The sequence below is a fragment of the Lytechinus pictus genome, chromosome 15 (genome assembly GCF_037042905.1).
Source record: "Lytechinus pictus isolate F3 Inbred chromosome 15, Lp3.0, whole genome shotgun sequence".
NCBI classification, from domain to species: Eukaryota; Metazoa; Echinodermata; class Echinoidea; order Temnopleuroida; family Toxopneustidae; genus Lytechinus; species Lytechinus pictus.
The window spans coordinates 13,268,925-13,295,295 of NC_087259.1; the positions used below are offsets into that span (position 1 = coordinate 13,268,925).

General features: G+C 36.3%; 1 protein-coding gene across 1 annotated transcript; it reads left to right on the plus strand.

Moving 5' to 3' along the window:
• The first annotated feature begins 4,748 nt into the window (after window positions 1-4,748).
• On the plus strand, window positions 4,749-26,294 carry LOC129277781 (glycerophosphocholine phosphodiesterase GPCPD1-like). The gene is made up of 12 exons (XM_064110169.1): window positions 4,749-4,808; window positions 5,267-5,417; window positions 7,033-7,102; window positions 8,009-8,101; window positions 9,356-9,433; window positions 11,576-11,603; window positions 11,952-12,016; window positions 16,703-16,768; window positions 18,224-18,357; window positions 19,639-19,774; window positions 21,218-21,378; window positions 22,988-26,294. Exons 2-12 carry the CDS (start codon window positions 5,290-5,292, stop codon window positions 23,058-23,060), a joined length of 1,032 nt encoding a protein of 343 aa, XP_063966239.1. The 5' UTR covers window positions 4,749-4,808; window positions 5,267-5,289; the 3' UTR covers window positions 23,061-26,294.
• The last annotated feature ends 77 nt before the right edge of the window (window positions 26,295-26,371 follow it).

Consider the following 26,371-nt stretch of genomic DNA (forward strand, 5'->3'; position numbering starts at 1 on the left):
GGAGCTGAAAAATATTTAGGTGTCTTTTTTCTCCCAAAATATATTTTAGACAAATTAAAAGTAAGAACTTGACAAAAATATTTCATATTTGTGCTAGTTACCTCTTAACACAATCATTTCAGATTACCTTTTTTTGTTCATAGGTGCCATATCATGATAGAAAATATAATATAAATAATAGATTTTGACATTTATATATTTCTATGAAATGATGTTTGAAAATATAATAAACAATACATTTGGCACAAATATTACTTTTTTTCTTCAAAGAAAATTCCACCTGAAATATACTTTGATCCCAACGGCATCCAAATCATGTGAAGTAACTTTATAATACGCTCTTTCATTTGATACCAAATTTGTCATGGTAGTATTTATATTTCTGAAGATATAGTAAATCTTACGATGTTTGGCAAGCAAACAAATTTCACTGAATTCCATGGGTGTATGTAAACTTTTGGCCTCAACTGTAATTAAAATAATCAAGAATTATATTACTTTGAGAAGATGCAGGGACAAGACATTTTCTTGGCTCTCTTGTAATTGTGATAAAACAGGAATCAGAAAAAATGAAAATATTTACAAATCTATCCCTGTGTGTGGTCCCCAAAGTCTATCCATGAAAGAGAAAAAGATGACTGAAAATCATCGAATTCTATTTCTCTACTCCAGGCATCTGCCTTTTCATTTTGAACTATTGGTATCCACTGTACCTCCATCACTATATTTGATTGTACAATAATCTGCTATAATCTGCTATAAACTCAATACTAAGCTAATTCAGATCGTTTTTCATACTGCCCCTATTAATGATTTGTTCTACTCCAGTGTTATCTGTAAATATCTTAACCGTTTGGTTTCGGGTTCTCTTTCCAAATGCATTTATTGCCCGTACAACACCCCTAAGTTCTCTCTAAGTGGAACTTTCACCTTATTCTGACCAGGGTCCCGTAACACAAAGGTTAGCGATTGATCGTACGCTTGATTTTTACGATTGATTAAACATTGAAGTCATTGGAATCAAGCGTAGAAAAATGTTCTACGATCATTGCTAAGTTTTGTGTTACAGGCCCGCCCCCTGATGTGTTGAAATTTGAGACCACCGCACTCTGCTGACCAAGCTCCACAACCGATATGGCCGGTGTCTGAAAAGACAAGTATCTGTGGTATAGAATAATGCAAGATATGTTGTACATTTATTGACTTCACATTATCTCTCCAGAAGAACGATTCTTTCAAGATAACAGTTTATGTGGAGCGGTCAAGTTCTTTGTCCAGATGTTTGCATGTGGCAACTTCAGTTGAGGAAATCTAATTCGCAAATTTGCAATTTGCCCGGCTACAAGTAGAAATGGAATCATTTTACCTTCAATAAATACGGCTAATTTCCTGGCGGTAGTGTGTGGTAATTCTGTTATCATATTGTTAGTGAACTCCAAAATATTGGAAATTCTACGTTCTGTCGCGTGCAAAGTGCCTCTTTGGGAAGCCCTTGTTAAAACCAAGCCAGTCAAGTTTCTGAGCAGGTATTCATACTGATTTCTCTACATTGGGCACTTCACTCACACTAAAGTCATTTCTGATTGCTCTGGGAATTTTTACATTCTTGAAAGGAGGAAGCTTTAATGCACCCATCATCTAGGAATACAACTACAAAATATTTCTCCCTCCAGTACTTGACAAGAGGTCGTATTGTTTCATTAAAAATATGTGGAGTAGAGTAGAATCCAAAAGAAAGTACTTGATATGAGAAGTATCTAGTAATTCCGTAGAAGTTCCAACTGAAACAAAATACTAAAAATGTTTCTCAAAAATATCAATACGATGTGAACGCGACTTGATGTCAAAGGAAACCATGTAATCACGTTTTTGGAAGTATCTAAATGCTGCATTCCAGTTTTCAAAGGACACCTTAAGCCCCCATCACACTTATTAGGAATCAGCTGGAATGAATAAAGATAAAAAAATCTAGAAAAATTATGGGATGGTGTCCGAATTCACCCAACTGGAGTTCTAATAAGGTAAATTTACCAGACAACTCACTAGTCACACTCGAGTTGATATGAGCCTCAATGGAGTCAGGTATATACTTGACCAGTTTGTGGTCGAACAATAGTCATTTAGTTCTGGCTGCTTCTGCTTGATTCGGAATAAGTGTGATGGGGGCTTTATGCTTCCCAAAGTATTGACTTTAGGCCAAGTAAAAAAAGAAAGTAGTTGATCGTCCTCGCGCGCATCTATTTTGGCCGCCGCATGAATTTTTTTACTATTTACTATTTTCAAAAATTGGCTAAAAAAATATCAAAAAGTGATGTTTATCGTCCGCGCCCACTTCCCTTTTTGATTGCCGCATCAATTTTCTTGATATTTACTATTTTTATGGCTGCTGAAAAGCTAAAAAAAAATACACAAAATTGGTGAGCGATTTGCTCTCATGTACTCTGGGATCTCTCTCGCACCTTCCTAAAACAATTGCAAAGTTCGATATCGCCGTAACTTCAATCTGATTTGGTTTTTTATTGGTAATTTGAAGATGCAATAATAAATTAACGAGAAAATAAAGTTTGCAAACTCAGAAAAAATCACAGATTTCTTCATTTTTATTGCATTTTCGGGGACCCCGCTTCCTGAATCTGAACAAATCCGCTGCATGCTTCGGAAATATGGCGCAGAAAAATAAATTTTAACGACGTAATTTGTATTTCAGCGGGGGTTTTTGGTGAGTGATAGCGCCTGTACCCGGGCCTGTACTCCGATGTGTGTTGCGGTGATTGACTGTGCTTGTGACTGTGTTGGGTGTGTATGACTGTGCTGCGGCGCAACATGTGAATTTGTGAAATGAATAATTTTCTGGCGAGATTTAGTTAGCTCTCCAGCGGCATTGAATATTTAAAAAAATATATTTTCATGTGAGCTATTTATTATCAAGAAATTGAAAATTCTGAAAAGGATTCCGGTACCAATTCTGTTCAAATTTGATAAACTTCATCCTTCCTTGAGCTATTCAATTCGATGGACAATTGTAAGTTAGTAAATAGATCTAACAGTTACAAATATTGATGTACATGTAATTAACATGCAGTGAACAATTAACTATTCATTAAAAAATCATTTAACAATTGATAAATAAAAAAATGAATGGCAATTGAATAAACAATATTAAACATTATTTAAATGAATAAAAAAGCAGGACAAACTGTGATACGAAACCATGCCCTGAGCGGGGCCCTGAGCTGAAAAAGAGATTGGCTCTGGAAAACTTAACATGGCTCCAGGGTAATAAAAATGGCTATCAATTTTTTTTTTCTGAATGCTCCCCCAAGTATTTTTTTACCCTTACATTTATAATGTAGAATAAAGTTTAAATCATTCACTTGACATGAACATTTTGTTTTACAATAATACAGTACCGATAGATCCATACATCAGTAAAATAAATACATCAATAATTTTATATTGCATAATACATTTTCCATAGATTTCCAATTAATTGAATATATATATATATACATGCATATATATGTTTTTACTCATTTATTATTAATATTGAGCATGCATCGATCACCTAAATCGAGCCTGACATGGCCTGACAATCATTTGAATAAAAATAGCAAAAAAATAGTAAATAGTAAGGACCTCCCTCATCACTGATGTAAAAAAAACAGGCCAAGAAAATGACTCCTTGTTTAAAAAAAAATAGTAAGATCGCAAATAGTAAGGACCTCCCTCATCACTGATCTCGAAAAACCTGGACTATCAACTACTTTCTTTTTTTACTTGGCCTTATATATCTTCGATCTAGATTGAGGCGCTTCTTGCCCGAATTTCAACGGAAACTGTGAGGTGAATTGACATATTCTGGTACAGAACTCACCTTGAAAATCAAGTTTTTATTCAAAAGTTCAAAAGCACCTTCAGAATGGAAGACTGCATGTATATTTTAAAAACCTCATTTGTTATTACGAAATACTTTTAGAGATGAAGTCTCCAAGAAGGGTATCTTATATCCATATTGAATCAATTTCAGTACTTCTTCTGGAGCTCCTATTAATTATTTGAAAGTCAATATTGACTTTCGGTCTTCCTCTATAATACTAGGTTCAGCCCTGCCTTGTGTGTACATATTCAAAGCAGTTAACTTTGTAACCTTATTGCATACCGATTCATCTCTTCCCTCTCTAATTCCAGATCCCTATCAACTCTTGGACTAATTGCTGGTGATGGTCAAAATTCAGAATCTAAGGACTACTAACATCCATTGAACACAAACATTATGCTCATTTCATCCATATGTTGATTTCCTATGTGACTTCCTATTTGACTTCCTATTTGATTTTTATAAAGAATGTAAATTTTCTGGATTTAAGTGCCTGTAGAATTTGCCAATATTTCTCAGTCCCTCCCATAGGTACTCGTCGACCACCTTCCAAACAACTTTGGACTTGTCTGTGATCCTAATTAGTTTGTTTACGCTTAAGGATCTGATATCCTCTTCTATATTCTGCAGCTCTGAAATAGCGGAAGAAGTATCCTTTACTTGATAGCTTTCATCGCAGTTTGCACACACTCAAGTATGTATGTATCCGACATCTGACTGGACAAGACCTGACTCAGGCAGTAAATCGTCCAACATTCTAGATTTTATTCTCACTATATGATGAGTTCGGTATTCCACCACAGAAATTGTTGCCCCGGTAGGAGTGAGTGACCACAATGGAGTCATGTGGATGCTGAAACGACCATGTAAGAGAAATGAAAAACTGGAAAGCACCACACCGTTTGATCCCAGCTTACGGCCTTCCGCAGAGGTTAGATCGTCAACTTATTTCCATCTGCATATATCGGCGGTGTCTCTCAGAGCGTCATTGATTAACACAAGGAAGATTGCTGGCCCAAGTCAAGTACCGGTACCTTGGGGTACCCCTCCAGCAGGAGTAATTTTAGCAGTTATAACAAATTGAAACCATGCCCTTTGATTCTGGTTTTTCAATCTCTGGATCCGGTTCTTGTAGTAATCCATTTTGGCTTTCTTTATTTCTCTTGTGATTCTGTTCTTTAACTTTGACCACTCGGGACTGCACTTATTACATGCAGTCTGTGTGTGTGCTTTATCAGTTCTTAAACCACAGGTTAAAGTTCTTTAACCACAAGTGTGATCCAATTGATACTAAAAGAAATGAAAAGAAGTCAAACAATACACCTCAAAAGAATATTCATAGATTGAGAAATGATGTGCTTTTTGGTTTTGTGTTGGTCCTTGTGGCAGTATCCTATGCAGTGATTGAGCCAATGACGAACCTGGAAGCTCATAGCTTAGAAGTATCCTATACCACACACTGGAAGAGAAGGAAGAAGGCACTGAACATCGGCCATAGAGGAATGGGAAGATCACTCAAAGACCATTCCCTTATTACAGAGTAGGTATCCAACAATTTCACAGATAAACTGCAAATTCACATGCAATCTTTGTTGAATATGACATAGGAAATGAATTACTTCAGAGCAGAGTAAATGTCAATGCACCCAGATTTTCCCTTTCTTCAGTTAAACTTGTGGGCCCGTATTCTGAAGTCAGGTTTAAAGTTGTGGTTTAAGTATGGGAAGCCAAAAGTATCAACATTTTTTATTAAGTTGAGATCTCGACTGCGCGATCGCGCCGAAAATTGGCACGCAGATTGTCTGGGATATAATCTACAAAATTGTATAGTAATTTATTTCATGCGATTTGTTATTAAGTAATTATGCTAATTTATGCATAATTAGTATGCAAAATCATACGTTTTTCCTCTAACTCCATAAATAAAGCTCGAAATGTTCTAATTTTTGGCATAGAAACTCTTTTTGTATTATATTGTTTTTTGCAAATTCTTATGTATTTCTCTGTTTTTGGACCCTTTGTTTTTCATTCTTTTTTAATGAAATTCGTTGGGGACTCTCCTAATATCATAAACAGCATAAAATACATACATTTAGACCAGTGAAACTAAATATAATTATACATTAATGATTTTTGGTTGAAAACACAATTTACTTTGACTTTGTACATGAAATCACATTTTTGAGCAATTTTTGGTCTGACATGCACTTACATAACGTTACGTTATTTCGGAACCGCGTACCCGGGTGACGCAAAATTGGTCTCAAAAGTTGCGCAAGACTTGAAAGTAAAAAGTCAGCTAGCAGCGCGGTCAAAAAAAATTGCGCGGCGAAAATATCGCGCGACTCGTTGAGGGGAGGGCCTCCAAGGCCCCGGCCTAGATAGGGTTAAATCATTAATTGCTTTCTTCTTAAATTTAACAACGTAAAGAATACTCCAATAAATAATATCAATCCTGCATCCTTCAAATCTGCTTTTAGTAATTACTTGTTATACTAACGACTTGAATTCTTTAAGGCCTGGTCCCAGTGCACTTATGGATGTCATCCCTTGATAGAAAACGCTATGCAAACATCGTGTACTCATTGCATACGTGTTTCATACGCTCTGTCCATCAAGCATCCTTTCACTGTAATTTTCACCAATTTTGTCCATTTCTGGATTGGATGAAAACCAATGGAGCCACCCCCAACATTTTGTTCATCCCTTATGCATGCATTTTGTATCCATGGGCCATTGCGACCAGATCTTTAGTAACCAACATACATGGTACTTTTTTTTGCATCATTTGTATGTCTCATCCTTTTTCTCATATTTGATTCTCTGACTCTGTATTTTTTTTAGTACCGTGATTCTTGTAATTGACGTTAATGTCATATTGAGCACATTTTGTCTTGTGATAATATTTGTTTATCTTATGTCATGTACCATATTTGTTGCTTTACTGTATTTATGTTTTTGTTGTTATACTCCACACTATACTTATTCCTTATGATTTCGATCTTTTATATTGTAAAAACTTTTTGTAATTCGGCTCTGTGCTGCGATGGAAGTTTTTATCTTAATAAACCATTTTGAATTGAATTGAAGTGAATGTACACCAGCCTTAGTTCACTTATTCCTGTTTGACATTTTGATTTATTTTTTGTTTTCAGTCCTAATGCAGACCAACTGGTATCTATTCCTGAGAACACTATATATTCCCTCAGAGAAGCTGCAGACCACGTAAGAAAAAATATATTTCTCATTTTTAAAGGGGAAGCTCTGACAATAAGTTTTTATTGTCAGGGTCATTATTGTTTTAATGGATGGAGATTGGCAGAGGTAGATAAATGCCTTTTTGATGAATACCTGTCAAGCCTCACCCTTTGACCTTTACTCTTGACCATATTCAGTCTCTTGAACAATCAGATTTGAGAGGTTTGTAATTCTGCGTAATGCCATGTCTAACTTAGACTGAGCCTCCAAGCAAAACTGGAATACCTTGCAGTGCCGGAGCATTAGATTCAAGAGACAGTCTCTATAGAAATCAAGGTTAATGGTTGCTGTTTTATCATAGATCTGGAGTTTAGCTATTTCTGTCATGGTTCACTCGAGCCAAACGTGAAGGAAGTTTGGAATCTGGGGTGCAGAACGAGTGTGGTGAAAATCACCCACACATGTAGCGTCCATGTATCCACGTGTACCAGAAAAATGCTCGCACATTTGTTATTTACACATGCAATCCAGACCTGCCAACCAGTACGCTTTTGGCGTATTATTCGTTAAAACCAGGGTGAGATATACACATGTTTAAATGTTTTTTTGTTTCATCTGCAAGAGCAGTGCGCATTTTAACTTGCATGCAGCTTGAGCGACGCGATGAGCGAATGCGCCACGCATTTAATTATGAAATACCTTTTTGGGGGGAAAAATACACTTTTTTTAATCACAGAATACAATTTTTCATTCCCAGAGGTTGACAGGTCTGGCAATCACTCATTTTCTTGTCATCACTTAGTCAGACAAGTAATAGTTCATTCCACTAAATTTTTGCATCCTATTTTTTTCATTTTTTTGAAAGACAGATGGGATATTTAGATCACACAATCCATAGATTAACTTTTCCTTTATCTTAATCTCTCTTTTTAGGGAGCTGATTTTGTTGAGTTTGATGTCCACGTTACCAAGGATGGTTTTCCTGTCCTCTTCCATGATTTCCAATTCTCATTGTGCATGCGAGAGGTAAGCCTGCTATTGCAGCTCAATATAATTCATTGTGTCCTTCACTTTCTTGTACAATTGGACTTCTGCATGATGAACTATTGTAGTTTGAATGTAGACATAGCCGTTGATTATATTTGTGACTATGCTATATATATATATATATATATATATATATATATATATATATATTTATATCCCTCTTATGAATATTCATGAGTATTCGCGATCATGTGACAAAGGATCATTTCAATAGGAAAGCACATTGCTGCAAATAGCTCCATATAGTTTTCTTCTAGCTCTGTATATTTTTCGATATACTATCATGGGGAGAATTTCGAGTTATTTACTTTGTTAATTATGTAATTTGATATTTGCTATTTGGCAAAGGCATATTATAAGAAACTCTGTAGGACTTACTAATAAGTTGATGGGTGACTAATCAAAAGTAATGAATTCATCCAATCGTTGCCAAATTGTTTGACATTACATGGGTTTATAATCTGGAGAGATCGAAGAGCGCCATCATATGCAACTACATGTACTTATGAGGCAGGTATGGAGTCTTCTGCCTTGCATGATAGTCTCATTACAATTAATGATACGATTCCCAGAAGTAGGTAGAGCAGGAAAAAAAAAAATCATTTCTGTACTTTTAACGACCTACTGCTTAAATAAACAACATTGGATAAGCTTTAACATTGCAGTGTGGATTTACCAGGACTTTTTTTTTTTCGCCCGGGCTCTTTTGACAATTTTGGGGGCAAATCATCCCAAGCCCCTGTGTAGATTTTCCCTATGGTAGAGTGAGCAACATGGATGACTTGAAGGCATTTTCTTTCCCCTAATCTTGATCAATTTTATTTTAATCATTGGAGACCAAATAATATCACTATAACATCTGTTTTCCATAGACTCGCATATTTGCAGACTCAGTCTCTACCAGATTAAATGTACTATGCTTTTATAATGAAGTTATCAATTATTCTCAGTTATCCAGTCTACATGTATCTGAAATAGTAACCCTATGTTGTTTATGCAATCATGCTTAAATGTTATTTATATGTGATGTTGTAGGTTAGTATTTGCATTCCCCCTTTGTGTTGAATTTCATTGGATATACATATATATAATTTATATATATATATATATATATATAAATATATACATGAAATCAATCTTACTGCACACATAATGCCTGATATTAGCTATTCTTTCAGTGTGATGTTTCAGAGAGTTTATTACGTACTGCATTTTTTTTTGTTATGCTTGTAGCCTGGGAGTTCAAAGAATACCCATATCGCCAAGCTTGCCATCAAGGATATGACGCTTGATCAACTAGCTGTAATCAGAGTAAGTGCTTAATACATCAGAACGACATCTTGAAATGCTTTATATATGTAATATTACCCTGTATCGGCCTCACAGAAACGCTGTTAGCATAACATTTCACTAACACTGCGCTAACAAAGGGCCCTGTTACAACCGGCAATCTCGCCGCGATGGCTATAATGCATTATTTACATCTGAGATTAACGCTTGACATCACAATCTGTATAGTATTATCCATTAACAAATCAGCTCCTAACAACATGGGTAGAATTACTGCACAGAAGGCACAGAAAGCTGTTGTTAGGGGATTAGAGTTAAGCAAAATCTATAATTTGTGCGTAGTGATCTAGATTTAACTTAGATTTAGTTATGATTATTTGCACATCCTACAAGTTTAAAATCTTGTCTAGGAAAGGGTAAAGAAATGTAATTATCATATAGGCCTACAAAATTGAATTATTATTACATTTTAAACATGCAATGGCAGCAGCCAGTAAATATATATTTACTAATTTAATTTTAAAAATATTGAATTAGCTTTAAAAAGATTTTAAAAATCGTGATATTACGATGGAGATTCTGTACAAAAAAACGCAATCCCACTTTTCATCAGTTTCTTTTGTTTGAAAATGCTCTTCACAGACTTCACTCACTTCACTCATCATGCTCATGATAGAGTATTTGCCAATGATGGTTATCATGCGATAAATTTCATCAGCTATTGTTCTTAATTCTAATGTAGGGTCTATTCATAAAAATGTCTTCAAACACCTAAATAAATGATATATCTTGGAAGAAAAAATCTTTGAAAAGGATCATATATCTTGGCACTAATCAACATCCCCCGCTATGTACCTATTCCTAAAGGGGTACTCCAGGCTGAAGAAAATAATACGGTTTGAACAGTAAAGTGAGACAAACAAAACTCTGACAAATTGATAAAAATTGGAAATAAATACAAAAAATTATGGTATCTTAAAATTTTGCATTAGGCCCTATTTCGGTGAAATTCATATTCATGTCTTGAGGAATATCCACACAGAATATTGCTTCAAAGATCATCATTTTGTTACTCGAGCGACATACACACATTTGAGACAATTACGAGTTCATTTCAATAAAATCAGAAAAAGGGGAAAGAGCTAGAGGATATGGCATTATCGTTCCATTTATTGCATATTCATGGCAACATGCTGCTCAGTAATGTCAGTTGCAAAATACAGTGTTTAATTTTTAGTATTCAAGAATTTTGTTATTTTTTATCAGATTTTGATGAAATTTTCAGCAATTTGCTCATCTAATTTTACTCAATTTATTCATATATTGTTGGGCCTAGAATACCCCTTTAATTCGGTCGAGGTATATTTTTAATTACTTGGTATAAGAAAGGGAGACAAGTTTTAAAGAGAGAAATTATGCACTAACATCGTCACTATTGGTGCCCTTGGCACTGTTAGTGAATTGTATTAACATTAGCGCCACTGTTAGCTTCTGCTAAGCCTTTTATTGTTAGATTATTAGGAATTCGGCTAAGCTTCTGTGAGTTTAACGATGCCGGTAGGCCTACTTTTAGTGCTCTGTTAGTGAAAACAATGCGTCAAGGCAGTGGTCACCCGTGAAAGGTGTGACTGGCCCTAATGTTAGTGTTCTGTTACGCTAACAACGCTTCTGTGCGGTCGCCACTGGTCATTGGATTCTGGCATGACCATACATGAGGTATGCACTTTCTCCTCTCCCTGGGGAGCATTCCAACAAGAGTTCCAAGAATCAATGACTAGGCATACTACATAGGCTTTCACATCCTATCGGGTACCCATTTAACACCTGGGTGGAGAGTGGTAAAGTGTGGATTGACGCCTTGCCAAATGACGCTAGGCTGCGGTGGGATTCGAACACACGACCCTTTGATTACGAGTCGAGAGTCAGAACCCCTACACCACAGTGCCTGTGTTTTATTCATTTCATTAGCAAGATGGAAAATTTAACTTATCTCCCCCGTTACTTTTATGTTAAACTTGTGCTGTATTGAAGCGATAAAGCATTATTTACTCCTAAATCTTTTATATTCTTGAGAAATGCAGAACACCAATCCAATCATTTGTAATGAGATAAATATTTATGTAAAAATACAGACTAATATATATATTCTTTCTTTCTGATTAGAAACTGGCTGTTGGAAAAGGGACAACAGGTATGTATTGTTCTGCGGTTCTTTTACAAGTTAAAGCTTTGTATCTGTATATGTGATGTAGATAAATACTTTTGCATGTTTCTGTACCTAAGGGGGGCTCAGAAGCAAAAGATGGCCCGTATTATGAAGTTGTGGCTGCTGGGCAAAATGAATTTATGAATTTTCAGAGTATTTATATTTCAGGTTTCTATTTTGAACAATTAAATATGGATTTTCTTTTTTTTTTTCATTTTCATTTTCAAAAAGTATGGGAGCCCTTCTAATTTTTTTCCTTCAGCTTTTTGAGCTCTTTTTCATTGTGATCACTGACACCCCAGACTAATGTGTTTGGTTATATTTAATTTCCAGACTTTCTTTGTGAAACTACGACATCAATTGAAGAAGATGCTCAGGCGTTTGGTGAACTGCAGAAGGTATGAAATTGCTTCCTCTCTGTGTCTTTTGGTTTTGTGATTTTTTTTTTCTCATCAAATTCATTCAATGATTTATTGTCGTGAAAGAAAAATGACATATCACATGATAATGATGAATTAGAAGTATGATGCCAATTATGAAAAAGATGATATTTATGAATTGGTGATGATGATGAGGATGATGTTGGTGTTGTTGGTGAAGGCGATGATGATGATGAAGATGATGATGATGACAATGGTGATGATGATGCTATTGGTGATGATGATGATCATCATGATCATGATTATGATTATGATTGTGATGATGATAAAGATGGTGCTGTTGGTGATGATGATGATGATGATGGTATTGGTGATGATGATGATGATGATGATGGTGCTATTGGTGATGATGATGATACTGAATTTTTTTTTTTAGGGGGGTCATATTTATCCAATTAAATAGCCAAACGGACCTACAATTGCACTCCAAGGTGCCTGCCAATTGTATACTGCATCTTGAATAAACAAGACAAATAGATAAGGAACATCAAAGATAAATATCAGTTTTGGTAACGATCTCAAAATGAGTTGAAATAGAATCCAATAAAAATACCACCAAGTATTTGTGTGTATGAATAAAGAATATGTGCCAAGTGACTCGGGAAGAAAATGCGTAATTGCTGAGAAATGATCAAAATAAGCACTGAATTCCATCAAATGTCCGGTATTTTTCCAAGCAATATTGCACTGTCCCACATATGTTTTCCTGTGTAAGTGTTAGCAGGATGACTGCCACCACAGTTAATACACTTTGATGGAACTTGGCAGGAAGAGCCAGTATGATCATCCTTGCCACAATTCTCACAACACTCATTCAGTTGACAATAGCTTCTGAAATGGCCAAATTTTTGGCACTTGAAGCATCGAATGGGGTTTGGGATGTAAATATCCACCTTTACTCGCAAATAGCCAACCTTCATATATGGAGGAATGATAGATCTGTTAAAGGTTAGAAACAAGGTATTAGTTGGTTTCTTAATTCCATTCTGATTGACTGTTACTCTATGGACATCGATTACTTGCTGATCAGCAAGTTCCTCAAGAATTTCATCATCGTTGCAGTCTCTAAGTTCAGGGCAGCGAACTACCCCTTTACACGAGTTTAAGGTCTTATGTGGTGAGACTTTAATAGGAATATTGACAAATTTGTCGGTCTTGAGCAAAGTACTCGCCTGACCAGCTCTCTCGACTTCCACCAGAATATCACCTGATCTTAATTCGAACATAACTCATCATCTAATCATTACTCTCCTACATTTCAGATTTATAAAAATCAAGCAGAAAGTCAGGAACTCAATTTTTTATCAAATAATGTAAAGGATTATAATATCCCATTTACTATCTCTGAGTTAAAAAACTCACTCGGTAAATGTCATGATACTGCAACTGGTCCAGATGAAATTCATTATCAATTTTTAAAACATCTACCAGAAGCATCTCTTTTAGTTCTATTAGATATATTTAACAAAATTTGGAGAACAGGTGACTTCCCAGATTAGTGGCGGGAAGCTACCATTATTCCTATTCCGAAACCTGGTAAGGACACATCTAAGCCTACGAATTATCGTCCCATTTCTTTGACTAGTTGTCTTTGTAAAACCATGGAAAGAATGATTAATGCCCGATTAGTTTGGTTCTTGGAGAAGCGTGGTTTGATTTCAAAGTTTCAAAGTGGTTTTCGTCATAATCGAAGCACTGTTGATCAACTTATTCACCTTGAATCTTTCTTTCGTGATGGCATTTTTCGAGGTCACCATGTGGTATCTGTCTTTTTTTTATCTTGAAAATGCCTATGATACTACTTGGAAGTATGGAATTATGAGAGACCTTTTCAATCTTGGGTTGAGGGGCAGGTTGCCCATTTTCATTCAGAATTTTCTTTCGAATCGTGTGTTTCGAGTTCGCCTTGGGTCAACTTTTTCAGAATTACACAATCAGGAAATGGGTGTTCCTCAAGGTAGCATACTTTCTGTTACTTTGTTCTTATTGAAGATCAATAGCATTGTTGACGTTGTAAATCCTAGGTTTGATAAGTCCTTGTTTGTGGACGACTTTTGTATTTCTTGTTCGTCACGAAGTATGTCGACCATTGAAACAGTATTACAAAATTGTCTAAATAGAATTGAAAGGTGGGCAGATGAGAATGGTTTCCGCTTTTCAAAAACCAAGACAGTTTGTGTACATTTTTGTACTAAACGATCAGTACATCCAGATCCTAAAATTAGAATAAATGGCTCTATCATTCCTGTAGTTCAACAAACTAAATACCTAGGCTTAATCTTTGATAATTAATTCAATTTTAAAGCTCATATTGATTATGTGAGACAAAAGTGTCATAAAGCTTTAAATCTTTTGAAGGTTGTGTCCAAAATGGATTGGGGTGCTGATCGCATTGTCCTTCTCCGTTTATATAGATCTTTAGTTAGATCTAAGCTTGATTATGGCAGTGCAGTTTATAGTTCCGCTCGAAAGTCATATCTTGAAAAATTGAAACCCATACAGAATCAAGGACTTCGACTTTGTCTAGGAGCATTTCGTACATCTCCTATGGAGAGTCTTTATGTGGAGGCTAATGAACCCCCCTTGCATCTAAGGTACGAAAAGCTCTCTTTACACTATGCGATAAAGCTAAAAAATAACTCATAATCCGACATATGATTGTACATTCACGCCACGATATATTAATTTTTATACTAGTAAACCATCAGCCATCAAAACTTTTGGTTTACGTACTAAAGAAGCTTTAACACATATACTGGATGCTACTAACGTAGCTCCTTCCTTGATATCTAATATTCCACCATGGATGATTGCTGAACCAATAATTGATTTTACACTAAGAACATATAAAAAGGGTTTTACAAGTGATTTAGTTTTCCTAAATAAATTTGGAGAAATAAGACATAAATATAGTAATTATCGTGCAATCCATACAGATGGATCAAAACACCAGAATAAAGTAGGTGCGGCTTGTATAAGTGGTCCTATACAAAGACAAGTTAGATTGCCAGATAGTTCTTCCATATATACTGCTGAGTTATTAGCTTTGAAAATGGCTTTAGGTGTTGTAGAAAACTGTGTCGGTAGACTTTTTGTTATTTATACAGATTCTTTGTCTTCTTTAACGGCATTACAAAGTAGAAATCATAAACATCCTTATATTGTTCAATTATTGGAAATTCTGTATAAAATCAATACACTAGGTAAACGAATAATATTTGTTTGGATACCAAGCCATACAGGTATTCAAGGTAATGAAAAGGCTGATAAGTTAGCTAAAGAAGCTTTAGATCTGGATATAACAGAAATACAGATACCTTACACTGATCTAAAATCAAAGGTTAATACTTATATTAGAAATAAATGGCAAACATCATGGGATCTAAATCCTAATAATAAACTCCATCAACACCAACCAAGACTTGAATCACAAAATACTCTTCCATTAGCTAAACGACGGGAAGACATTGTATTGACCCGTGCTCGTATTGGACATTCTCACTTAACACATGCATATTTATTTGCAGGAGAAAATCCACCTCAATGCATATCATGTAATTGTACACTTACAGTTAAACACATCCTCATTGAATGTGCTGATTTTGCACATATTCGTACTAACTTTTATGATGTTCCTGACCCATTATTTAGAGAAATTTCACGATTATGTATTGTAAATTTCCTAAAGGAGATCAATCTTTTTATTAGATTTTAGATGGGAAACTGTTCGAATCCCAATCACAACAGGTATACCCTTGGGCAAGGTATTTTAATCCAATTGTCTAGTCTTTCGGAGGAGACTCTAAGCCGTCGGTCCCGTGTAAGGGAGAGTCACACCATTTGCACGTTAAAAAACCTACTCCTCTTTTCGTAAAGAGTAGGGAAGTTATCCCGGGGAAGTAGTATTAATTTATTACTGATAATCACTTATTTATAATCCTGTTCCTTTGTAAAGTTGCATTAGGGTAATTTGTACTGTATTATAGTAACCTTTCCAGATTAACTGTCCGACACTTATATGACACGCATGTGTTGATAGTGTCGTTAATTTTTTATCAATCAATCAATCAATCCTGTGTAAGTGATCATCAGGATTATTGATAATATTGTGGCAATTAACCTTGATTTTAAAGACTTTCTCATGAAATAATTGTTTGCTGCAACTACTGTCTTTTACCTTTGAGTTGAAAGAAATCTATGTAAACTTTGCTCTACATCTTGGAAGGCCATTGTTTATATACAGGATTCTAGCAAGGGCCATTTAAGTGCCGGGTAAAATATCAAGAGGCAACGCTGCGATGCGGAGTTTTACAACAAAATAATTGGGCTCGAGATCGATGGTGAGTGTCTTTGGCAAAATAATGCATGCGAAATTTGCATTGTGCAAAAATTATGACTTTGCCAGCTTGAAATATGATCAAATTTATACATAATCAGCAAATTTATTTTTCTGTTTTTCAGAAAATTTGTGCCAGGCAGCGCTTCCAAGTTTAACCCAAGGGCTGACCGGTAATTTGCCTTGCCAGACAGCTCCTCTCGGCCAGGAACCTGAATTATTTATATTTGATAAATGATGGTAATGGTGATGTTATGATGATGACGACCTCACAATTTCTTTTGTTTTTTTCCTTACTTTTCTTATAGGCCTTGCAGACTGTTCCAGTACACTGTGGTTTTGACATAGAAATCAAGTACCCAATGATTTGTGAGGTATATATGTTTACGATGTGTATTCTAGTAATGACATCATTAATGACAATATGTATTCAGTAGCTTTGGTTTGTTTTGAAGGTATTCAGGGATAAATGTTAACCCATTGGCCCGTACTCTGAACTCTGGTTTAAATTAAACCCTGGTTTAAAGTTGTAGTTTAACTATGGAGAGCCAATTGCAGACCTGCCAACCAGTACGTTTTTGGCATATTTAGTACGTTTTTGCAACCAAAATACGGCAGTACGTTTTTTCTTTAAAAAATATGTTTTTGTAAATAACAAAAAACACACAACTTACACAAATATGTTTATTAGATCAATGTAATTTCAGGTAACTTGTTATTTTTAAAATCATTTTGTTAAAACCAGGGTGAGATATACACATGTTTCAATGTTTTTTTTTCATCTGCAAGAGCAGTGCACATTTTAGCTTGCATGCAGCTTGAGCGCCACAATGAGCGAGTGCGCCACACATTTTATTATGAAATACACTTTTTTTTTGAAAAATACAGTTTTTTTCATCACAGAATACAGTTTTTCATTCCCAGAGGTTGGCAGGTCTGCATTATGCATGCATATTTATCTCACACGGTAAAAATACTGATTTTTTTTTGGTCAAAATACTGAAAATGCAAAATACAACTTGGCAGCTCTGCGATTGGGGCACAAATCCCTAACAGTACACATCCAATTTATTAACTCATATGACACCCAAATTGTCTGGGAATGATAACTGAAGTATTTTGAAGTATTTTTCATCATTATGAAAGCAAAAGGAAACAGAATAGTAAACATAAGAATGCAATATAAACAGAATGTTAGAATGTTTGGCTCTCCATAATTTCAGCACAGACTTAGACCATGGTCTAAAGTAAACCTGACTCTACTCGACCCAGATGGCTTCTGTGCAAAGCTTATGAGAATTACAAAAATTAATAGTTAATGAGTTGACTGATTATCAGTATTTCAGTGATAGGTTAACTACATTGTTCGGAGTCAATGCTGTATACTCCATTTATTGCTCAGGTTTGCTGTAAGACTGGAAATTCATCAGAGTTTGTGTAATTTCATTTCATTTTACAGTGTATTTCACTGTGTGTATGTTAGGTAGTAAAAAGTGTTACTTGTGTAAATGATAGCACTTAAGTATTGAGAAATATTGCTGTGATAAATTTGAAAAGAATCATCAGACTATTACAAATAGTTATTTTAATATTTTTTTAAACATTATTTATTTCATAAATTCATTTGTATGTATTCATTGATATGTTAATTCATTTATTACTTAATCAATTTACTTCTATATTGCCTAATTTATTAGCTTATCTATTTGTTTACCTCTTATTATCAATAGTCTTGTTTATTGACTTAGAAGTCTCTCTACCAATTCATTTAGATATCTTTCGAAAGTACCCAATTACTTTAAGTCTTGAATGTTCCCCCTGTGTTTCAGAACTCTGGTCCTGAATACGATGGGACCCCTATGGATATGAATGAATCGCTGGATGCCATCTTGAGGGTGGTCCTCAAGCACGGCGGACAGAGAAGGATCTTCTTCTCGGCCTTCAATCCAGACGTCTGCGCAATGTAAGTACTACGCAAGGGGCCTGATTGGGTGGGGGGTCCTGGTCCCGAGTATGATGGCACTTATCGATATGAATGAATCACTCAATGCCATCTTTAGGGTGTTTCTCAAGTTTGGTGGCCAGAGAAGGATCTTCTCGGCCTTCAATCCAGATGTCAGCGCAATGCAAGTACTACTCCAGGGGCGTGATTAGTTGGGGGGGGTCCTGGTCCTGAGTATGATGAGACCCCCATGACTATGAATGAATCGCTGGATGCCATCTTGAGGGTGGTCCTCAAGCACGGCGGACAGAGAAGGATCTTCTTCTCGGCCTTCAATCCAGACGTCTGCGCAATGTAAGTACTACTCAAGGGGCCTGTCCCCGCGGGTTTGGTGGTTAATTCCCCATTTAAGCTAGAACCAGCAGGCTTGTCATTCATTTTCCTCATTTTGCAGGAGCTTGCAGGCCCTGCTTTATCAGAATCTTTCATGATGTCTATTGAAAGGAACAATTTCTGACAAAGAAATTTCAAACTCAAAACATCAAATGGCTTGTGCGGCAAAACACAATGTCAGCTAGTGCAGAAGTGGCAAGGCACAATTCCTATCTGACCAGGGCCCCCAGTAACACAAAGGTTTGCAATCAATCGCGAAATACCAATGACCAATCAAGGTCATCGTTGCATGCGCGCTCTGTTTAAAATACTGACCGGGAACCAATCAGTGCGGTTCTTTCGTATTTGCAATTCATCGCAAACCTTCGTGTTACGTAGCCCAGGTTCACTACCTATAGGGCTACTTTCTCAGCAGGTTGGTCTTGGAGTATAGGCCCACTTGAATTATGAACACTAATTCACTACTTAATACATGTTACCAAAACAGAGACCTATCCTCTCAAAAACGTTTTTCTACACAGATAAAATTAGCCCTAATTAATCCTCTAAATTTAAATCTCAAAAGCTATATTATTAGTTGAGACATTTATAACACAGAGTCAACGAGAGACAATGCATTGTATTGGTCAGTCCCCCCCCCCCCTTTACCCCTTCCCTCAAAATTACTTAATATTTATATGAATTCTCTCCATCATCATTCTTGTAAGGTAATAGTGTATACCCGGTAGGATGCGAAAGCCTATGTAGTATGCCTAGCAATTGAGTCTTGGAACTCTTGTTGGAGTGGAGAAGGTGCATACATTGTATGCGGGCATGCAAGGATCCGATGACCGGGGTAATAATATATCTGTAAAGTGCTTAGAGGCGTCGGAATATCATTATTATTATTACCTTGAATTTCTCCCACAGGATTCGTCTGAAGCAGTCCAAGTATCCTGTCATGCTATGTAACTTTGGTCGGACCGCCCTCTACGAGTCCTACAACGACCCGAGGAGCGTGTGTGTGGAGAACTGTATGCTGACATCACGTGCCTATCAGATCTTGGTAAGTACTTTGTAATAAGCGAAGGTTTGCTACTAGGGGAGTATTTCATGACTATGTCTGTCGATGAAAATCACAGACGGATGTTATAAGCTACTGTAAATCCTTGCATCTGATTGGCTAAGAGTTAATTCGTGAAACACTTCAGCAGTTCTTCATAGCTGGACTGCTTTAACCCTAATTCTCCCGGGGGGGGGGGCCATTTATGGCCCCCTCCCCTCGACAATTTTCGCGATATCTCTGCTGCGCAAAATTTTTTGACCTCGCCGCTCCCTGACTTTTTACTTTCAAGTCTTGCGCAAATTTTGAGCCCAAATTTGTGACGCCCAAGTACACGGTTACGACATTACGCAACATTATGTAAGTGCATGTCAGACCCAAAATTGCTCATAAACGTGATTTCATGTACAAATCCAATGCAAATTGTGTATTTAGCCAAAATTCATAAATGTATCATTATTTCTACTTTTACTGATTAAACTTAACTAATTTTGCCTTGTTTATGATCAGAATTAAGTCTGGAACAATTTCCATTGAAAAAACAATAAAAAACAAAAAGTAAAAAAACAAAGAAATACATAAGAAATTCATAAAACAATAAAATACATAAGAAATTAATTTCCAAACTGAAGTTTTTTTTAATTGCGATTGTTAAGAATGCTACAAAGAATATTTTTACCAAAAATTAGCATTCTAGAAGCTTTATTTAGTGAATTAGAGCAAAAAGTATGATTTATGCATAAATTTGCATAATTAATTCATATAAAATAAGATCTCATTATTTTGGAAAATTTTACCATACAGCCTTGTAGATTACATCGCACACTACCAGCGTGCAAATTTTTGCGTCGCTCGCGCGATCGGCGGCCGAGATCTTAAGGGGGGCCATAATGGGACGTGGAAGGACAAGAATCAAAATACCCCGGGAGAGTTAGGGTTAAGCAATCTCTGTCATTGAGTAATATTGATATGTGCCTGTATAAGCAATATTAATGATATGGTCCATTCCTATAGTGCAGCTACTATAATTGCATATACTCTATTGAGCTTGATAAATGGTATCATATTATTACCCCGGCTGTAGCCGAGCCGCCATATAGGCACTAAAGCATTCAAGGAATAAATCCTACCGGATACCCATTCACCTCACCTGGGTCGAGTGCAGCACAATGTGGGTAAATTTCTTGCTGAAGGAAAACATGCCATGGCTGGGATTCGAACCCACGTCCCTCAGATTGAAAGACGTGAGACCACGACGCCCCCACTCACAGTGCACTCATAGGGGCTGTTCATTGCAACTATGTAAGACTGGAACATATGTGACTCGGCGCCTCAGAATCAGGCACATGTCGCAAATCTCAATCATCTAGAAACCAGGGTTTTCTTCAAAAGAGTGATTTTTTACACAAAATCATTATTTCCTCAAATGTGTTTCTTTTCCTCCAGGGACTTTGTGGTCACTGTGAGGACTACATCAAAGATCCAAGTCTGGTGAAGTCTTGCCACTCAAATAATTTGACCCTGATGTGCTGGGGAGAGGGCACGGTAGACCCCGTCATCAGACAGAAGCTCTCTGATATTGGTGTAGATGGTGTCATTCACGACAGGTAATCAATTATTTACTCATTCATTTATTCATTCACTCACTCAGTCATTCAATATGATTTTGAAGTAGGGCTGATGAAAATATATCTTAAATCCTGTTTTTTACTACCCATGTATATACTAGGAGGCATGATGGCTCAGTCGGTTGAGCGGGGGTTTCGGATTCCGGTGACCTGGGTTCAATTCCCACTTGGTGCGCTAATGCCCTTTAGTAAGGCATTAATCCTCATTACCAGCTCCATCGGAGAGGACCTTAAGCCATCGGTCCTCTGGTTGCTTGCTTACAAGCATTTATGCTTTCTTAACAATCAGGTGAAAAAAAATCACCACCATCAAAATCAACTGGAGAGTGACACCCATGACTATTCGAGAGTAAAGGAAACAATTCCATTTGAATCTTTTCTCTTTACCTCTTCCTCAGCAGTTTTCCCCAAGCCCAGTAATTCCTATGTTGCCAACCATTCGATTTTTGAAGTATTTATTTCCCTAAAATCTGATTTTGAGATTTTGTGAGTATGGATTTAGGTTGCATAGATTAAGGCCACCGCACACCTTACGACCCAACTGGTCTGCGACTGGCTTGCGACTGAGAGAGGGGAGATGAATCGCAAGGCAGTCATAAGCCTCGACACAGCACACCTTGCGATCCGATCTGCGACTCACGCATGCGCTTCTTGCTTTTTGGCATAGCAACTGAGCAAGTGCGCTTACTACTGCGTATGCGCTTTGTTTATCATATACGTGTCGTGCAACTCTGCTGTCTGATTGGCTGGAAGTTGGATTGAGCTTGCGATCCAGTCATAAGGATTCGATATGTCAAATCCGTACAATTTTCTTTGCAACTTATCTGTGACCGGTCTGCGACGCTCAAGCTGATAAGAGCTGTGACGTCACATCTCCCCTCACTCAGTTGCAAGTCAGTCGGGGACCAGTCGTGTCGTAAGGTGTGCGGTGGCCTTTAGTGTGTCAATTATTAATATTGTTTTTTAATATATCCAATTATCCATTTCTGTATTCTGGTTGAGCAAATCATAATACACCCAGGTACAGTCATTCTTGAGGCTGAATTTTCTCTCAAGGTATGCACCAGATTGCACAATTGTAAGTCCAAAAAAGCAAAGCTCCCTACTGTGGGAGAGGGGACACCGCCCTTCCATATCCCCCCCCCCCTCGGTCTCGCAGTAAATGGTTCAGTTTTCTGCATTTTAAATGTTGGCAAGTCTGTAATTCAATGAAGTTCACTTGTGTTCTTTCTATCAAATGTATTAAAAGACCCTGTTCTTAGTATACTTTCTAAAACTAGTTTACTAGAAACCGGTTCAAGAATCCAGTTTGGAAGGTCGCTTTGTTTGCGTTTTCATATGATCACCTGAAAGTGGTTTTCAAAACCACTTCATATAAAGCAGTCTTGTTGCTACGGGAGCCTAAGCCTAACTGTACATCTTAGATGAAATTAAGCCCGGAGCAATGGTTGCAAGTGCAAATGTTGTGTCACCGAAAACTGCGCATTAAATGCATTTCATTGATAGACTTCATTGCTTGCAACAATCCAAATAGACAAAAATATTGATGATTTGAGTCAGACGTTGAATTATGTTTCTCTCTTCTTAGAATGGCCAGCTATGCTTCTGGAACCAAGAACACCTTTGAATCTAAGAAACACGTCAAGAATGGACAAACATAGCATCTACACCGAGCCCTGTACCATAAAACTGGTTATCAACAACTCTTGTCTAAATTCTATGATAAATTTGATCTCGGCCAGTCAAACCGCAGGATTTGCATAGCTTATAACAGTATAATGAAACTTTTCATGTATAAATGTTTTATGAAATAGGGCACCGGTCAACATGAATCCTGTATTGTATCCCTCATGTTTAGAATATGTGAAGTCTATGAATTCTGTACTTGGTGTTAGAATGTAAAAAATCAATGAACAATTAACCTATGCAACAGTGAGGCAGACTGGCCCAATTCATTCATTTCATGTTAGATATTTTTGCAGTTGTGTTACATTCAGAAAATTTGTGACTGATCTACCGAAATATGTTTCATGTATTAATATGTTAATCACATTACATTGAGATTTATGATGAAAAATGAAATATTAATTTGGTGAATGTCTTGAAATGTTTAAGACTGTTGCAACCTTTAATGTGCCTTATATCTGATATTTCACAGATCCAGCATTTCACTGAAAAGTATTAACATTAGTAATAATTTTCCACAGGGTAATGAAGCTGGTACAGAAGTAAACATATTTATTTTCGTTTATTAGATTGATTAGTATTTCTTTGGGCTCATGAACATAAGTTTGGCAACAACAATTATGCAGTGCGTCCCACAAAAAGGAAATCCATTTTCAGAAATAGATTTCACAATTATTACATGTGTTGTTACTGTACAATTTGATATGTATGGTAAGAGGGAGATCTCATCTTTAATATGACTCATGGCAGATTACAAACAGAAAATATTGAGGCATGTTAGAGATGATTTGTGCAGATTCACTCTCATTTCATAAATGATTATGATTATTTTTACTTTTGTTGGTTTAAATGGATTTATTTTATGCTATTTATGATCGCAAAAGTGTCCCCGACAAATTTCATTAGAAAAAACAAAGGTTTGAAAAAACAAAGAAATACACAACAATTTAAAAAACAATAAAATACATAAGAAAGTGATTATATTTTTGCAACTTTTTAGACGATATTTGTTAGAAAATAATTAGCATTCTACTAGCTATGTAAATTTAGTTAAAAGCAAAAATCAAAATTTAGGACAAATTTCATACGCTTATTTGCATAATTAATTAAAAAATATAAACAATTAATTTTTTGAAAATTTTACCATACAGTCTTGTAGTTTACATCCGGCTCTACGTCCGTGCAAATTTTCGCGGCGATCACGCGATCAGCGGCTGAGATCTGAGGGGGGGGGGTCACATTGACCCCAACCCCCCCCCCCCCCCCCCCGTATATACCGTCTCATATTAGGCATCAAATTATAGAGGAATAATTGAATTGTATGATGATGTAAATGAAATGTCATCATTCATTTGCCTTTGAAGAAAAAAGACATGGGAATCCCGGTTTCCTTTCTTCTGGGACATGGGAATCCCAGGTTTCTTTTTCTGGGATCTACTTTATAATCCTGTCATCAAAGTGTGAACACAAACCACATGAATATGATATCAAATTATTTAGGAGAAGATACTCTTTCAGACCATATATAATAATTATGTGTTCATGAAATATTTTTCTTTAGTTGGGGATTTGTGAGGTGTCCTTTACTCACATGTTCTTATCTTTACTTGGCTCTTTCCTCATGTTTTAATGATGAAGAGAGCCATTTTAGTAATCATCCCCAGTCAGTTATTAATAATCTGTGTATCAAATGAGCTGACAAATTGAACTTGTACTGTTGAAGATTTATATCACAATCGCCTATCAATAGTTAAACCACAACTTCCAAACTAGAGTTTGACTTTAACCCAACTCCAGGACACGGGCCAACTGTTTTGTCCATTTACAGGAAAACGGGACACTTTTCCCTTCTTACATGGATGTAGCAAAACCAGTACAATTTTAAATTTAATTTGACATTTTCTGTCACTCTAAAGGTCTCGGGACTGTGTTGAAATACATTTCTTTCCATTCTATGGTTACTATTTTGTTTGACTAAAAAAAATATTACTTAACTTTTACCTCCAAGTCAACCCCAAATTCTTAATTGAATGTTGTATAGAAGAGAATTTCTGTGCTAAAGAAATCAAATATATTTCTTCCCCCTCCCTTCCTCTCTTTTTCTCTCCTTTCTACTTCTTCAATCTCATCTCTGCTCATATTTATTTCGACCTCAATTTCTAGAAGTACAATTTAAGGCTTATTAAGGGATCATTAATTTGATTAAGCTGAAGGGATTATTAATAAGCCAGTTCGTAGTTCCACTCTGCGTATGATCAGAAGATTCTGCGCATGATCAGAGGAAGGTCATTGGTACTTAAGTGACATGGTGGTTTAAAATCTAATATAAGCACCAACTTTGATGTCTTGATTATTCATATTTTCTTTTGATTTACCTCCACAAAAAACAACAATGCGTCCTCGAACGACTGGTATTTCAGTATGCCAAGTACATTGGACAGCATGCTATAATTATGCATTCAAAGTAGAAATGCAACAAATACCTTCATAGAGTGTTCATTGGTGTGCTATTCTAGTCACCTGGGGGGGGTTTTCACAAAGATATAAGTATGACTTAGAGCCGCACTTAAATGCATAGTTGCGCTCGGTATAAAAGGCTTGACCGCATTGGTCAGCTCTTGCCAAGAGGACGCGCACTACTGCGTATTGATCAATAAGATTGCGCGTTGCATATCATGTAAGCGTAGGGATTTAAGTGCGATTTAAGTCATACTTAAATCTTTGTGAAACACCCCCCCCCCCCGGTCTATTCAATTTCTTCATCCTGCTATGGAAGGCATGCTCACGTAATATCTTGCTTTGAAATCTGCCTATCATAGTGAAAGAAATGACCAAAATCGTCCATGAAAACTACAAACTGGTCTATTTGAACAGAGTTATGTCATTGTGTCCTTTTACGGGTAATGGATTGTTGTTTAATTCTGAAACATTTTATTGCGACATATACACTACTGGTCATGATTCTTTGACTCACTATTGCCTGTTGGAACCGGAGAATAATGGATTCGGTGGACCGAATCTATTGTTCTCTGGTTTTGGCGGGTGGTGGTTGGTCGGGAAGTTGAGACTGAAAGTGTAACCATGCAATATTGACTTCAACTTTGCAATTTTGCCAGGTCGGTTTTTCTGCCCTTAATTCAATTTATTTAATCATATACACCTGTACTTTTAATATCACATTGTTGTTTCAATGTTCATGCATTTTAGAACATTTTTTTTTTTGTAATTGGTTTTATTATGATCACTGCACGTTATATACTTATTTTATCTGTCATATTTTATGCTT

Coding starts and splice junctions, on each gene's coding strand:
- LOC129277781 (XM_064110169.1), top strand. CDS start 5,290: ATGACGAACCTGGAAGCTCATAGCTTAGAAGTATCCTATACCACACAC. Junction 8,102..9,355: donor TCTCATTGTGCATGCGAGAG/GTAAGCCTGCTA, acceptor TTATGCTTGTAG/CCTGGGAGTTCAAAGAATAC. Junction 16,769..18,223: donor AGTACCCAATGATTTGTGAG/GTATATATGTTT, acceptor CCTGTGTTTCAG/AACTCTGGTCCTGAATACGA.